The sequence below is a fragment of the Notolepis coatsorum genome (genome assembly GCF_963971535.1).
Source record: "Notolepis coatsorum genome assembly, chromosome: 8".
NCBI classification, from domain to species: Eukaryota; Metazoa; Chordata; class Actinopteri; order Aulopiformes; family Paralepididae; genus Notolepis; species Notolepis coatsorum.
Genome location: NC_140172.1, coordinates 146,850,745 through 146,864,041, shown reverse-complemented (window position 1 = coordinate 146,864,041; position 13,297 = coordinate 146,850,745). Strand labels below are relative to the sequence as shown.

The following is a 13,297-nucleotide window of genomic DNA, read 5'->3' as shown; positions in this document are numbered from 1 at the left end:
GTTCAGTTATTGTGCATTAAGGTTTTCAGTTTTCAATCCATAATAAGTTAACAGAAAAATAAGTACACAACCACATTATTTCAACCTAATAAAACTATGTTTATTGTCATTGTTTTAAGACACAAGTTGACTTGGTAATACTCACATTTTGAGTTAAAAAAAATGGCTTTTAACATGTAAAATGTTCAATGAAATAGAAAAATAAATAATAAAATTTGTTGATTAATCCCACTGGTCACAATGGTGACCGTAATAATGTTTTTGTTATAAGGCTCTGCAAATGTTACTGAATGATAGCAATGTATTTCCAGCTAAATTGAAATAATAAACAAATAAAGGGGTCTCAATTAAATATGTGGTAGTAAAAAGAACCTGTGGGAGGATTTCAACAAGATAAATGCGACAACAGTGCAAATATGCAGGCACGCGTGCCTAGGGTTGCCTACCCCTGATCTAGAGAGTGACGTAAACATCTCAGGAATTCTGATATGACTGTTCAGACTGAGGTCACATTGCAAAAAAAGAATCAGACCTGTATCTGATTTAGGACCACATTATGAAAGTTGCCGAAATCAGAATAAAAAAGATCAGATTCGATGCGATTTGTGCCTTTGTTCACACTGTCATGAAGAAAACCAGATCTGAGTCACATAATGACAAATCAGATTAGAGTTGCTCTCGCCTGCGGTGTGAACGCAGCCTTATTGTCCTGTACCGCCACCCCCCCCCCCCCCCCCCAAACGTGCCCTCAGCATTTTCAAAAGTTTCAAGTTTCTTTATTAATTGTCATACAAAAATACAGAATACTTTTATATGAAATGCTTTTTTCTGTTTTGCTCCTGAGACTGTGCTAGATAAAAATAGATAAAGTATCAAATAGAAAGTCAAGTACAGTACGTAAACAAGTGTAAACAACAGTGTTCAATATACATATACAATATACAATACAGAGTAGATTTTTTTTTAACTGAGTTACAATACAATATACAGTACAATGCAGAAATCGGATGAGGTACAACTTAGGGTAAGGTGCAATGAGGTATAAGTTGTAGTGCAAATCACTTTACCAAGAAATATAAAGTGTGTTAAAAGTGTCTAAAGTGGGTGCTACAGTGAGTTGTTTATTTAAAATGAGTGTGTGCGTGTGGATGTGTGTGCTGTGAGTGTATTTGATGGTTTGTTAATATAGTGTTATTGTCGTTGGGGGGGGGGGGGGGGAAGAATGCTGTACGATACAAGACGTCTGATTTCCAGGGACGCGCCCGCCTCTCAAATTACGACGTTGGAAACACATCCACACAGAGTTCATGGAAACCTATCAGTCAGAGTCGGACTCCTCCAGGAGGGCTGTTACACACGTCTGGAAGTAGAGCCAGAGAGAGAGGCCACGCCGCCCCCGCCACAGAACCCGGAGGGCTTGGCAGTATTTCGGGAAAGTGATCCCGTCTCAAAGTGCTCCCCCCCTGCCTCCTGAGAGAGGCCCGCTGTGCAACACTGTAAGGTCAACGAGTACACAGGCCACTACCCACAATCCCCCTGGGCATAGCACACCGCGTTTAAATAGGCAGGGCTGCTCCTTTAAGACGGTGAAACAGGAGGCGACCGAGCGGCGCACTCTCTGAGAGCCGGAGCGCGCGGCAGCCATGATGGAGAGACTCTGGGAGGGAGACGGGGAGAGGAAAGGGGAAAGTGGGAACAGAGAGAGAGAGAGAGAAGAGAGAGAGAGAAAACACACCCCCCTCCTCCCAAATTCAAAGTGGTTTATTTGCCACTATTCATGTTGTAATATTATTATGGGTGTCAGTTTGCTCACCGCGCTGCTTGGGGAGAAAATGTGTGTTGTTGCTAAGGAGAGGAGAGATTCAGCCTCTCTCTCATTGGCCACTAGCCCCCCCCCCCCCCCCCCGACAGCCATAGGACAGCGGAACTACCCCCACACATGCAGGCCTGATTAATATGTCAGACATGCTTTATGGGTTAAAGTGAATCGGTTCTGAAAAGACTGCGGTAGGGAGCGAGTGTGCGTGGGGTTAGTCTGTGTGTGCAGGACTTGGAGAGAGAGAGAGAGAGAGAGAGAGCGTGTGTGTCTGTGTGGTGTGTGTCTGGCCGGGTGGGGGAGGGGGGGGGGGGATAGTATGCACATGTAATATGCTGATCTGTCTTGGAGGAATAGTATGTTATATCATAATTATCAGAGGTCTACCAATGTTCTTGATTAAAATTGTGTGGACAAAAATATTGTCTCTCTCTTTCACACACACACACACACACACACACACACACACACACACACACACACACACACACACACACACACACACACACACACACACACACACACAGACATACACGCACACACCCCATACAACATACTAACTGCAGATAAACAGGAAACAGACTGGTACAGAGTGGAAAATGGGATTCTTCACTTGAACATGGGCACTATGACAATAGTATACTATAGTATACTAGTATACAAAATGTAGTTTACTAGTATACAAAATATAGTTTACTAGTATACAAAATATCGTTTACTAGTATACACAATGTAGTAAGTTTACTAGTATACAAAATATCGTTTACAGTATACAAAATATAGTTGACTAGTATACAAAATATAGTATATAGTATATATATAGTATATAGGATATAGTATATATAGTATTTATATATACAGTATTATGACGATCAGACCGAAAGCTCAAACTAAAGTCAAACGCTGCATAGATGTAAGTGTGCAGACATCTCGTCTTTCAGGTAAAAAAAAAAACCTGTTCAAAACTAATAAATAAAAGCAGATGATTTTCAGTAGGTTTTCATCCCACAGCAGCACCTCAGGCTGTGTGAACTGTACGAGTCCAGAGACTGTAGAGTGGTTAACCCTGCTGTATATAGATGGAGGAGTGGTTAACGATAGGTTATGTAGATAACCTAGTTATATTAGTATTGGCTAAGCGTCCCGCTCTGAGCCTTACGAGATACTCATATCTCCTGTGATACCTAATGTATCTCCCACGAACAAAAACACATGCACCCCACCTGTATGGGGCCCCGCCCCTTATGGTGGCCACCGCCCATATAACCATGACCCTGGTCATGAAACACCCTTCCTCGCCAAAACCCGTCCCAGGAAAAGATCCCTCAAGAGGGAACTCAGGGCGCGCAGAGCGGGACGCTTAGCCAATACTAATATAACTAGGTTATCTACATAAATCGTTATATTTCGTATAGCATCGCGTCCCGCTCTGAGCCTTACGAGATAATGGGGAAGAGCGGGCGCGAGACCCGACAGATGTACCCCCTGAGGACCCGTAAGCCCACATCAAGGGGTGCGGGGAGCCCTGTCACCCCATCCTTCCTAACGAAGGGGGGGCGCAGTTAACTCCACCTGAATGCGAACAAGAGGGAGCCAGAACCCCTTGAACACACCGTACAGGCGGAACCACGTGTGACTCAACACACTGCGGCCCATACCCATACACTCCTGCTACCCGACCAAAGGACGGGAAGCAGGAAAGGCCACAGACCCCAGAACCGCCTGGGAGACAGAACCCCCGGTCATGTCCATGAGGAAAAACCTTACAAAGGAGCCCGGGGAGGACCATGAAGCTGCAGCACAGATGGCCTCCACCGAGGCCCCACCCAGGAGAGCGGCAGAGGCAGCCACCCCACGAGTGGAGTGCGCCCTGACGCCCCCAGGGGGATCCTGCCCAGCCAGCGTGTAGCAGAGGGTAACACCCTCGCACAACCAATGGGACAGGCGCTGCTCCGACAGTGCCTTACCAGCACGAGCCCCACCGTAACAGACAAAAAGCTGGTCGGTAACCCTGAAATCCTGAGTACGGCTGAGGTAAATCCCCAAGCATGGACTGGACATGACAGGTGAAGGCCCGCATCTAACTCACCAGTGTGAGGAGGAGGACGAAACGCCTGAACCACAATATCCCGGGAGCGGAAGGAACTCCGGATATTCTCAGGCACGAAAGCAGGATTAGGTCGCAGAGTGACACCGCAATCGGTCCGAAAAGACAGGCACTCTGGATGTACCGAGAGAGCACAGAGCTCACCTACGCGTTTAGCGGAAGTGACAGCCAGAAGGAACGCGGTCCTGAAGGACAGCTGTCCCAACGGCGCCCGCTCGAGCGGCTCAAACGGGGCCAAGGACAACCGACCGAGGACCAATTGAAGATCCCAAGTCGGAGCCAAGGAGCGTTGCACCGGCTTAACGCGTCGAGCGCCAAGCAGGAAACGCTTCACAAGAGGGTGGCTGAACAAGACATCCCCTCAAACCCCTCATGATAGGAGGATATAGCCGCTGCATATACCCTCACCGTCGAAGCCGACAGTCTATCAAGGAGAGACTGGAGGTAACTAATAATAATAATTAATAATTTAGGACCTGCTCCGAGGTCATCATTTGGCACACATGCGAACCATGCATACAATGCGTATCTGCGATTAACCCATCCCGTCGTCCTTCCCCCCCAAGGGCAGCCGGGAGCAGACAGGCGCCACGTGAGCCGCGCCAGGGGACCAATCCAAGTGCTCCTGTCCGTCTTCGTCAAGGACGCCACAGCGTTAGCGATCTTGTTGTTGTGCATGTTTTTCCATTGGGTTTATCTTATCGGGGGGGGAAACCCTTGCGAGCACGGGGAGAACATGCAAACTCCACACAGAAAGGCCTGGGAGATACCCCACCTGGGTAACTGGCATCATGGAAACCTGGTCCCCAAGCGGGATTCGAACCCTGGACCTTCTTGCTGTGAGGCGACAGTGTTAACCACTACACCACCGTGCCGCAACCAGGGGGCAGGAGACTAAGTCCTGGCCCCCCGCCTTACACCACACTTGGAACATACGTCATCTGCCCGCGTAAGCGCAACAGTGGAGGGAGCATGCACATTCCAGATGGTAACACCATCAGGATCAAGAACCTGCGCCCCTCAACGTACCCGTCCCAACAACTGACCTAACAGATGTATGGGGAAGAATCCCTGGCGGCACGGCATCGGTCCCAGACCTGCCTGGCCATGTCCAGACGCAATCCTCACCCGTCAGGATGAGGGCCGCCCCGCGACAGTACACCTGCACCCACATTCTCCCTGCCGGGGATGTGGGGAGCCCTTAGGCCGCGCAGATGGAGGACGCCCATAGCCAGCCGCCCGCCGCCTGGTGCAGACAGGGGGAGCGTACTCCTCCCTGTCTGTCGATACACGACACTGACGTCGTATCGTCCGTCCTGATCAACACCATTTGTGGACCAGAAGGACCGCTTTCAACACCAACACATTGAACGTAGCGCAGACCGGGCAGCATGGTTTGCCAGCTGCCCCCTACTGCGTTGGCCCGACGCATCACCAGCGAGGGAGGCGTCGGTGAAAACGCGACGTGAGACAGCGCCGTAACCGTCCTAGGACGGAACCTCCCGAGCGTGTTGACAACACGCTCTGAGATGGATGCCCATAGCCCTCCAACCGTTGACTGGGAAGAGGAATACTCCACATCCAGTCTACAGCAACCCCAGGCTGGTAGAGACCTGCCTGGTACGAGACCTGACGATCCACCTTGACCGCGAAGGACCAGAACGTCATCAGGGCAGAACACTCCGTAACCCCGGATGACGCAGAGGCCCCAGTGCGGCCTCCACGCACTTGGTGAAGATGCGGGGAGCCAGAGAAAACCGAACGGCAGCCTCTGGTACTCATACGCTAACCCTGCAAAGGAAGCGTAGGTAAGCCCTAGGATGGAAGATCGGGGATGCGCATACGCATCCTACAGGTCTATGGAGGAGAACCAGACCCCCACCTGACAGTGTTCAACAGGTAGGAGACGATCCAAAAAATGCTGAACCTTCCCATGGGACAGGTCCAGCCTGGGTCTTACACCCCTCCCTCCCGACTTCTCGGGCAGAGAACACCGGGAGGAGAACGCCACGACGATGGCTTGCTTCGTCCACAGAGATTGGATCTCGTCGACCAGAGCTGTCCCTGCTGGAGACCCCGACAACAGGGTCTGTACCAAACCTGAAAACGGGTGGGGTTGTGTAAACACAAGTCCCCGCCTCACCATTCTCTCCATCTACCTCGACATATGGTACTGCCGTAGTCATATGTGACGACACTCCCAACGCACCCGCCGTCACGTGGCGCAGGTCCGCCAGGAACTGTAGATAGTTGGCCCGGTCCCCCCCGCTGTGCGAAGACAACCCTGGAATCGTGCGAGGAGCGCGTTCCGTGTCGGAACACCTGACCCTGACACCACCCACGAGGCAATCGCACCCAAGGGGGAACCCCGACAGAAAAGGGCCTGTCTGATACGGGGGGCTTCCGATCAAAAAAAAGCCCCCCCACTGAACTCCCCTCCAGAACATGCTGAAGGAGTTGTTCTGCAGCCGGACATGCAAGGTGTAAGGCCCCCATGGGTTCCTACACACCGTAGCCCTGCAGTGATATCACTACCACCCCAAACCATGTGAGCTGCGACCACTTGCCAATATTCCAGGAGTGGGAGCACCAACATGATACCTGGCCTGGCGAAGGCGAGGCCGGGGAAGCCCGCACTGTGTGCCTCAAAAGGTTTCGAGCCCCCCTGCTGACAACACTTAAGTTGACAGACGTAACACCAGGCTCAACCAACACAGTTCAAGGTGTGGGAGCCGCTTGACAGCACAACATTCTCACGGACAGACCCAGGCTCAGCCATCAACTGGGTGTCAGCCCCTGTCTCCATGAGAAGCGAAGAATGGGGCCGCATACGCTTCAATGAAGGTTCGCGGCCCGCAGCCAAAGGAGAACGCTCAGAGCCCCGCTTCTGGGGATACCAGAGAGAGGATTGAACGGGGAGCGGGCTGCTCGCGGCAAAATGACGACGGAGTGGTTTACCAACACCGAAATCACCCAAAATGGCCGATCCCTCGGCCGCCAAGACTGTCGGCCTCGCGATACCCTGTCGATTCTCCAACCAGGGCACCACTGGCGGGGGAAACATGGCCGCCTGTCGAGGGCCCCGTCATCGCCGCTGACGAGGGCGTGCTCTCTCTTCTTCTGGCTGCGCGGTGTGAGGCGGTGTAGGGCCTAGGACAATACCGCCCGCGCTCCAGCAGAAGACCAAAATCCCCTGCGGAGAGGGGAACCCTGAGCGGTTATAGCTTGCGGCTGGGTCAAAGCTAATAACGTCAACAACCTTGCGCGATGTGTCGACGTCGGCCGGCCCTCAAGGCCCCTCCACCAGACACCATTTCTTTAATAGAAAAAACACCAATTCGAACACAGTTCTAATCGTTGCCAATTCCATACCGTGGCGGTACAAGCCTTAACAGCCCACCAGCCACTCGCCAGGCCGACCCATGGTGTCGGCCGGGCGGGGCATTGTTTCAATATATCAAAAACAAAGGACTGACGTTAACATGGAGCACCAGTGGTGATTGCAAACAGCACCCTCCACTGTGGTGTGGACCATGAAAAGGTTAAATGAATAAAAGAGCTAAACCACAAAAACTGTAGAATGAGCAAACCCATACACACAAAGTTTAAGGGGAGACGGACCAGACCCGTCTTCATTCAAAATATTCACAACAGAACACCAGCCCTAGTTTAGCCCATTTACCAAAAAAGGTAAACAAAGCCCCCCCCCGCACTACTCCCCCAGTATACCGATTGACCGTCAGTATGAATGGTTTGAGAGGAGAGAAAGCTGTAGCAAGACAGACCTTCTCATAGCAGAGTGACAAAATGAAACAATAGCCCCCTACACAGGGCCGCCCCAGGAGATGGGGGGCCTCGCGTCTAAAAACGCACAGGGCCTCACATTTCTCCCAAGCGGCCCTGCCCTTATACTACTGCAGCCTAACGCCAGGCAATGTGGAACCCAAGACAACAATTGCCTGTGCACAGACACGCAACATGTTTACCATGTCGGCTGGACCCATAGCCCCACTACCCGACGCCAACCCAGATGGGAACACCGTTCAACAAACCCCGCCGGAACACAAGGTAATACCTGGCTAGAACCTAGCCACGACCTACCCCGTTGTCAACCCATTTACCCGAAAAAGGTAAATAGAACTCAAAACCCCACAACAGCTACCGACTGACCTTCATTGATGAACCGGGCAAGAGGCGGGAGAGTGACAACATCTCACGGCGGAGACATTAAAACAGCATAGCAATTAGCAGTAGTGATAGCATGCGGCAGTAGCGATAGCATGTTAGCATAGCTTTAGATGTTTTAGCAGCACGCCCAAGACAGCTTGGAAACCGTTCCCTGCAGAGAACGTTCACCAAACCATCTTGCCCCTGGCGCCAACACACAACAAGGTTGTGTTAACAACACAAACCAGCATTACTAACACTAATACCCATGCCTGAAGACACAGGGCCTACCTGAGTACAAGCTGGCCCGACAGCCAGCCTTGTACAGCTGAACCTCGATGTGCAGTCATCAAACGAGGAACATCACAGGCCCGTCGTGTCGCCGAAAACATGCGTCGAAGATGCCAGGGGCCAGCAACCTCCGGTAAGCTTCCAACATTATTAATCTTCCTTAATCTTTTCATTCCGCTAGCTCGTATGGTGCACGCATCCAACACGCTGGGACGAAAATAGAGGAAGGGTGTTTCATGACCAGGGTCATGGTTATATGGGCGGTGGCCACCATAAGGGGCGGGGCCCCATACAGGTGGGGTGCATGTGTTTTTGTTCGTGGGAGATACATTAGGTATCACAGGAGATATGAGTATCTCGTAAGGCTCAGAGCGGGACGCGATGCTATACGAAATATAACCCTGCTGTATATAGATGGAGGAGTGGTTAACCCTGCTGTATATAGATGGAGGAGTGGTTAACCCTGCTGTATATAGATGGAGGAGTGGTTAACCCTGCTGTATATAGATGGAGGAGTGGTTAACCCTGCTGTATATAGATGGAGGAGTGGTTAACCCTGCTGTATATAGATGGAGGAGTGGTTAACCCTGCTGTATATAGATGGAGGAGTGGTTAACCCTGCTGTATATAGATGGAGGAGTGGTTAACCCTGCTGTATATAGATGGAGGAGTGGTTAACCCTACTGTATATAGATGGAGGAGTGGTTAACCCTGCTGTATATAGATGGAGGAGTGGTTAACCCTACTGTATATAGATGGAGGAGTGGTTAACCTTGTGGATCTAAGTGCACCTCTGCCTGTATATAGATGGAGGAGTGGTTAACCCTGCTGTATATAGATGGAGGAGTGGTTAACCCTGCTGTATATAGATGGAGGAGTGGTTAACCCTACTGTATATAGATGGAGGAGTGGTTAACCCTGCTGTATATAGATGGAGGAGTGGTTAACCCTACTGTATATAGATGGAGGAGTGGTTAACCCTATGGATCTAAGTGCACCTCTGCCTGTATATAGATGGAGGAGTGGTTAACCCTACTGTATATAGATGGAGGAGTGGTTAACCCTGCTGTATATAGATGGAGGAGTGGTTAACCCTGCTGTATATAGATGGAGGAGTGGTTAACCCTACTGTATATAGATGGAGGAGTGGTTAACCCTACTGTATATAGATGGAGGAGTGGTTAACCCTATGGATCTAAGTGCACCTCTGCCTGTATATAGATGGAGGAGTGGTTAACCCTACTGTATATAGATGGAGGAGTGGTTAACCCTACTGTATATAGATGGAGGAGTGGTTAACCCTACTGTATATAGATGGAGGAGTGGTTAACCCTGCTGTATATAGATGGAGGAGTGGTTAACCCTGCTGTATATAGATGGAGGAGTGGTTAACCCTACTGTATATAGATGGAGGAGTGGTTAACCCTACTGTATATAGATGGAGGAGTGGTTAACCCTACTGTATATAGATGGAGGAGTGGTTAACCCTACTGTATATAGATGGAGGAGTGGTTAACCCTACTGTATATAGATGGAGGAGTGGTTAACCCTGCTGTATATAGATGGAGGAGTGGTTAACCCTGTGGATCTAAGTGCACCTCTGCTGTATATAGATGGGGGAGTGGTTAACCCTATCGATCTATGTGCACCTCTACTGTATATAGATGGGGGAGTGGTTAACCCTATCGATCTACAGTATGTGTACCTCTGCCTGTATATAGATGGAGGAGTGGTTAACCCTATCGATCTATGTGCACCTCTACTGTATATAGATGGAGGAGTGATTAACCCTGTTGATCTATGTGCACCTCTACTGTATATAGATGGGGGAGTGGTTAACCCTATCGATCTACAGTATGTGTACCTCTGCCTGTATATCGATGGAGGAGTGGTTAACCCTATCGATCTACAGTATGTGCACCTCTACTGTATATAGATGGAGGAGTGGTTAACCCTATGGATCTACAGTAAGTGCACCTCTGTTGAGTCGCTCCCCCACCCTCTCCTTCACCCAGCGCTCCACCCCTCCACGCCCACCGCAGACCAAACACTATCTACACCCTCACCGTAGACAATACCACCTCACCACCATAGCATCTCAGTCACGCTACCTCATAATACTATTGCTGTATATACCGTATATATATACTGTATATATATTTATTCTTACTGTATATATATCTATCCACATCTGTCTGTACATACCTGCATATAATTATTTTACATATCTGTGTAGAGACTATATCTATATCTGTACATATCCCTTACCTACTCTTACTAGTTAATCTGCAGGCCAGTATTACTCATTTGCACCCTACCCTAAGTGTTGTACCTCTGCATTGTACCTCACTGTTACTCATTTTACTCTATATTGCATATTATGTATATTGACTTTACTTACTTTTTACTTACTTCTTAATAACTTTTTTTACTTACTTTATTTTTACTGTATGTAGCACACTCTCAGGGGCTCATACAGAAACAAGCATTTAATCATAAAGTATTCAGTATTTTGTTGTGACAAATAATAAAAGAAACTTGAAACTTGAATCTACTGTTACATTTGCACTCTGGTTGGATGCCAAACTTATTTTTATTGTACTGTACTTGTGCTGAATACATTTGAATCCAATCTCATCTAATCTAATTTAGCTGTAAACTGCAACGCTAGATATTATCGATGGACAATACGCTAAAAGTCTAGAGCTATAGCTGACCTGATCCTACAAGCAGTGCGGATGAAAGGACGACTACAGCCAGAGCGTCTCCTGTCAGTCCTGTCAGCCAGCCAAGCACAACATCTTATCTGTCAGGCTAATCAGATGAGCAGCAGAGGGACCCTGCCGGCTCCGATACGAACGCCGTTCGCCTACTTTATTTTCTCATCTCACAGAGCAGATCACTTCCATGTGTCTCAGGTGACCGTGAGCTCCTCTACAGGGTGTGTCTCACTCCGCTTCGGCATGTCGACTATTTGGGTCCTCGAAGTGGCATCTTTATAACAAAGTGTGGACGCTGAATTGATTGGTTGATTGAATTGATTGATTGAAAACTTTATTAACAGATTGCAGAATGGGTACAATACAGTACGGCTCAATACAAAACAACTGCTAAGAGGATGCAGACCAGAAAAAGACTTTTGTCTTGTTTACATCAGGGTCCTCCATTTTCAATTCATCAAGACATTTATGACCTACAAGACATACAGATATAGGCCTACAGAACTGTTTAGTAAACAGAGATCATAAAAAAGATATACTCTTTGAGAGCAGTTTTGAAGGTGGGTAGGAATGGGATTCATATTCCTTTACAGCTTTAGGTAGGGTGTTCCACATTATTGTGGCATAATTGCGAAACGTGTTTAGTCCCTTGTTTGAGCCAAATCTGGGTTGAACATGATTTGTGGAGCTCCCTCTGGTGTTGTGGTCGTGGAATTCACTGACCTTTGGGAAGTATTTCGACATGTACATGGGTATCCCAGTGGTGTAGTGTATCTTGTAGACCAGGCCCATTGCAAGTTGCTGTACTCTGTCGTCTACTTTAAGCCATCCTAGGTTGTCAAAATGTGCAGGGGTAAGGTGGGTTTTATGAGTAAGGCCAAGCAGTAGTCTGACCAGTTTATTTTGTGATGTTTGTAACCTTGTTTTTAGGGCCTTTGAGGTGCTTTGGTACCATGAGGTGCAAGCATAGTCGTAGTACCCTTGAATGAGTGCTCCTGTTAGAGTCTTCAAGGTATTCTTGTTTACCAGAGAGGAGATCCGGTACAAGAATCTAGTTTGTTGGTTGACTTTTTTTATTACATTGGTTGCTGTCATGTACAAAGGTCTGATGACCATATAGAATATAGCTGGAGCGGGCTGTACATGAAACCAGCCTGTCCAGTAGGTGCTTTAAGCACAGGTCCCGGCAGGTAAGAAACAAACAAATGAGTTTTTCCAAAATAGTAAATGATATTTATTATAAAATATAAGGAAGGGAAATAAAACCCACAACAAATAGACAAACAGGGAAAAGGGTAAGGGGAGAACAAACAAGATAATTATAATAAAGTTGAGCACCAGAGCACTAGCAGTGTCGCAGGACACCAGCCAACTAGGTTGACACTGGGAACCACCCAGCCATAAGACAATACAGATATATATAGATTTCCACTTAAAAAGTGGCAAATGGCGTCCAACGATTGGCGGCCAATAACGAGTATACTCGTCGTTGGCAGCCAATGAGTTAAACATTTAGACAGAACAAGTCACGAATAAGAATAACAAAACAAATAGCCTAAGAATAAGAATAGAATAAAAAATACAGTAAAAATATACAGAAGTCTACAGTAAGTGTAATATTGCACAGTGTTGTTTCAAAAGTAAGAGTCCAGGAAGATGGTGACTGTCACCCTGTGCTCAGTGATGCAGTGAGGCACAGTGATGCGTTGTAAAGTCTGATGGCTGTCGGAATGAAGGACTTCCTGTGCCGTTCAGTGCTGCATTTAGGGAGTGTTAGTCTAGCACTGAACATGCTCCTCCTGTCAGCCAGGTCTGTGTATAGTGGGTGGGAGGGGTTTTCCCTGATGGCCTGGAGCTTAGCAAGGCTCCTCCTCTCCGCCACCCTCGCTAAATGATATGAGGTTTGCAGTCTGTGGTTCTTGAGGTTTGCAGTCTGTGGTTCTTGATGTTTGCAGGCTGTGGTTCTTGATGTTTGCAGGCTGTGGTTCTCACTTTGTTCCACAGTCTAGAGCTGCTGTTATTAGCAATGACCACTGAACAAGGAGAAGCTGACCTGTGCATCCCTAGTCCACCTAGGTCCTAGTCCTTAAATGTGCTATAGATAACATTCATAGGTGTCACACTAGAACACCAGCATGTCATTTAGCCAAGCAGGTGCATTCCACATGGGGAAATGGGAAGTAGGGAGGGTGTAGA

At 48.3% G+C, this 13,297-nt stretch overlaps 1 protein-coding gene across 1 annotated transcript in view; it reads right to left on the bottom strand.

Moving 5' to 3' along the window:
* Positions 1–615: 615 nt before the first annotated feature.
* The window catches only part of bco2a (beta-carotene oxygenase 2a), a gene marked incomplete at its 3' end in the record, with an annotated part of 65,010 nt that continues 52,328 nt past the window's right edge, over positions 616–13,297 (bottom strand). The window contains exons 12-13 of the mRNA XM_084320596.1: positions 1,552–1,657; positions 616–641 (exon numbers count right to left, since the gene is read on the bottom strand). Of these exons, the coding sequence (XP_084176722.1) occupies positions 616–641; positions 1,552–1,657 (132 nt within the window). The remainder of the gene's footprint in view (positions 642–1,551; positions 1,658–13,297) is intronic.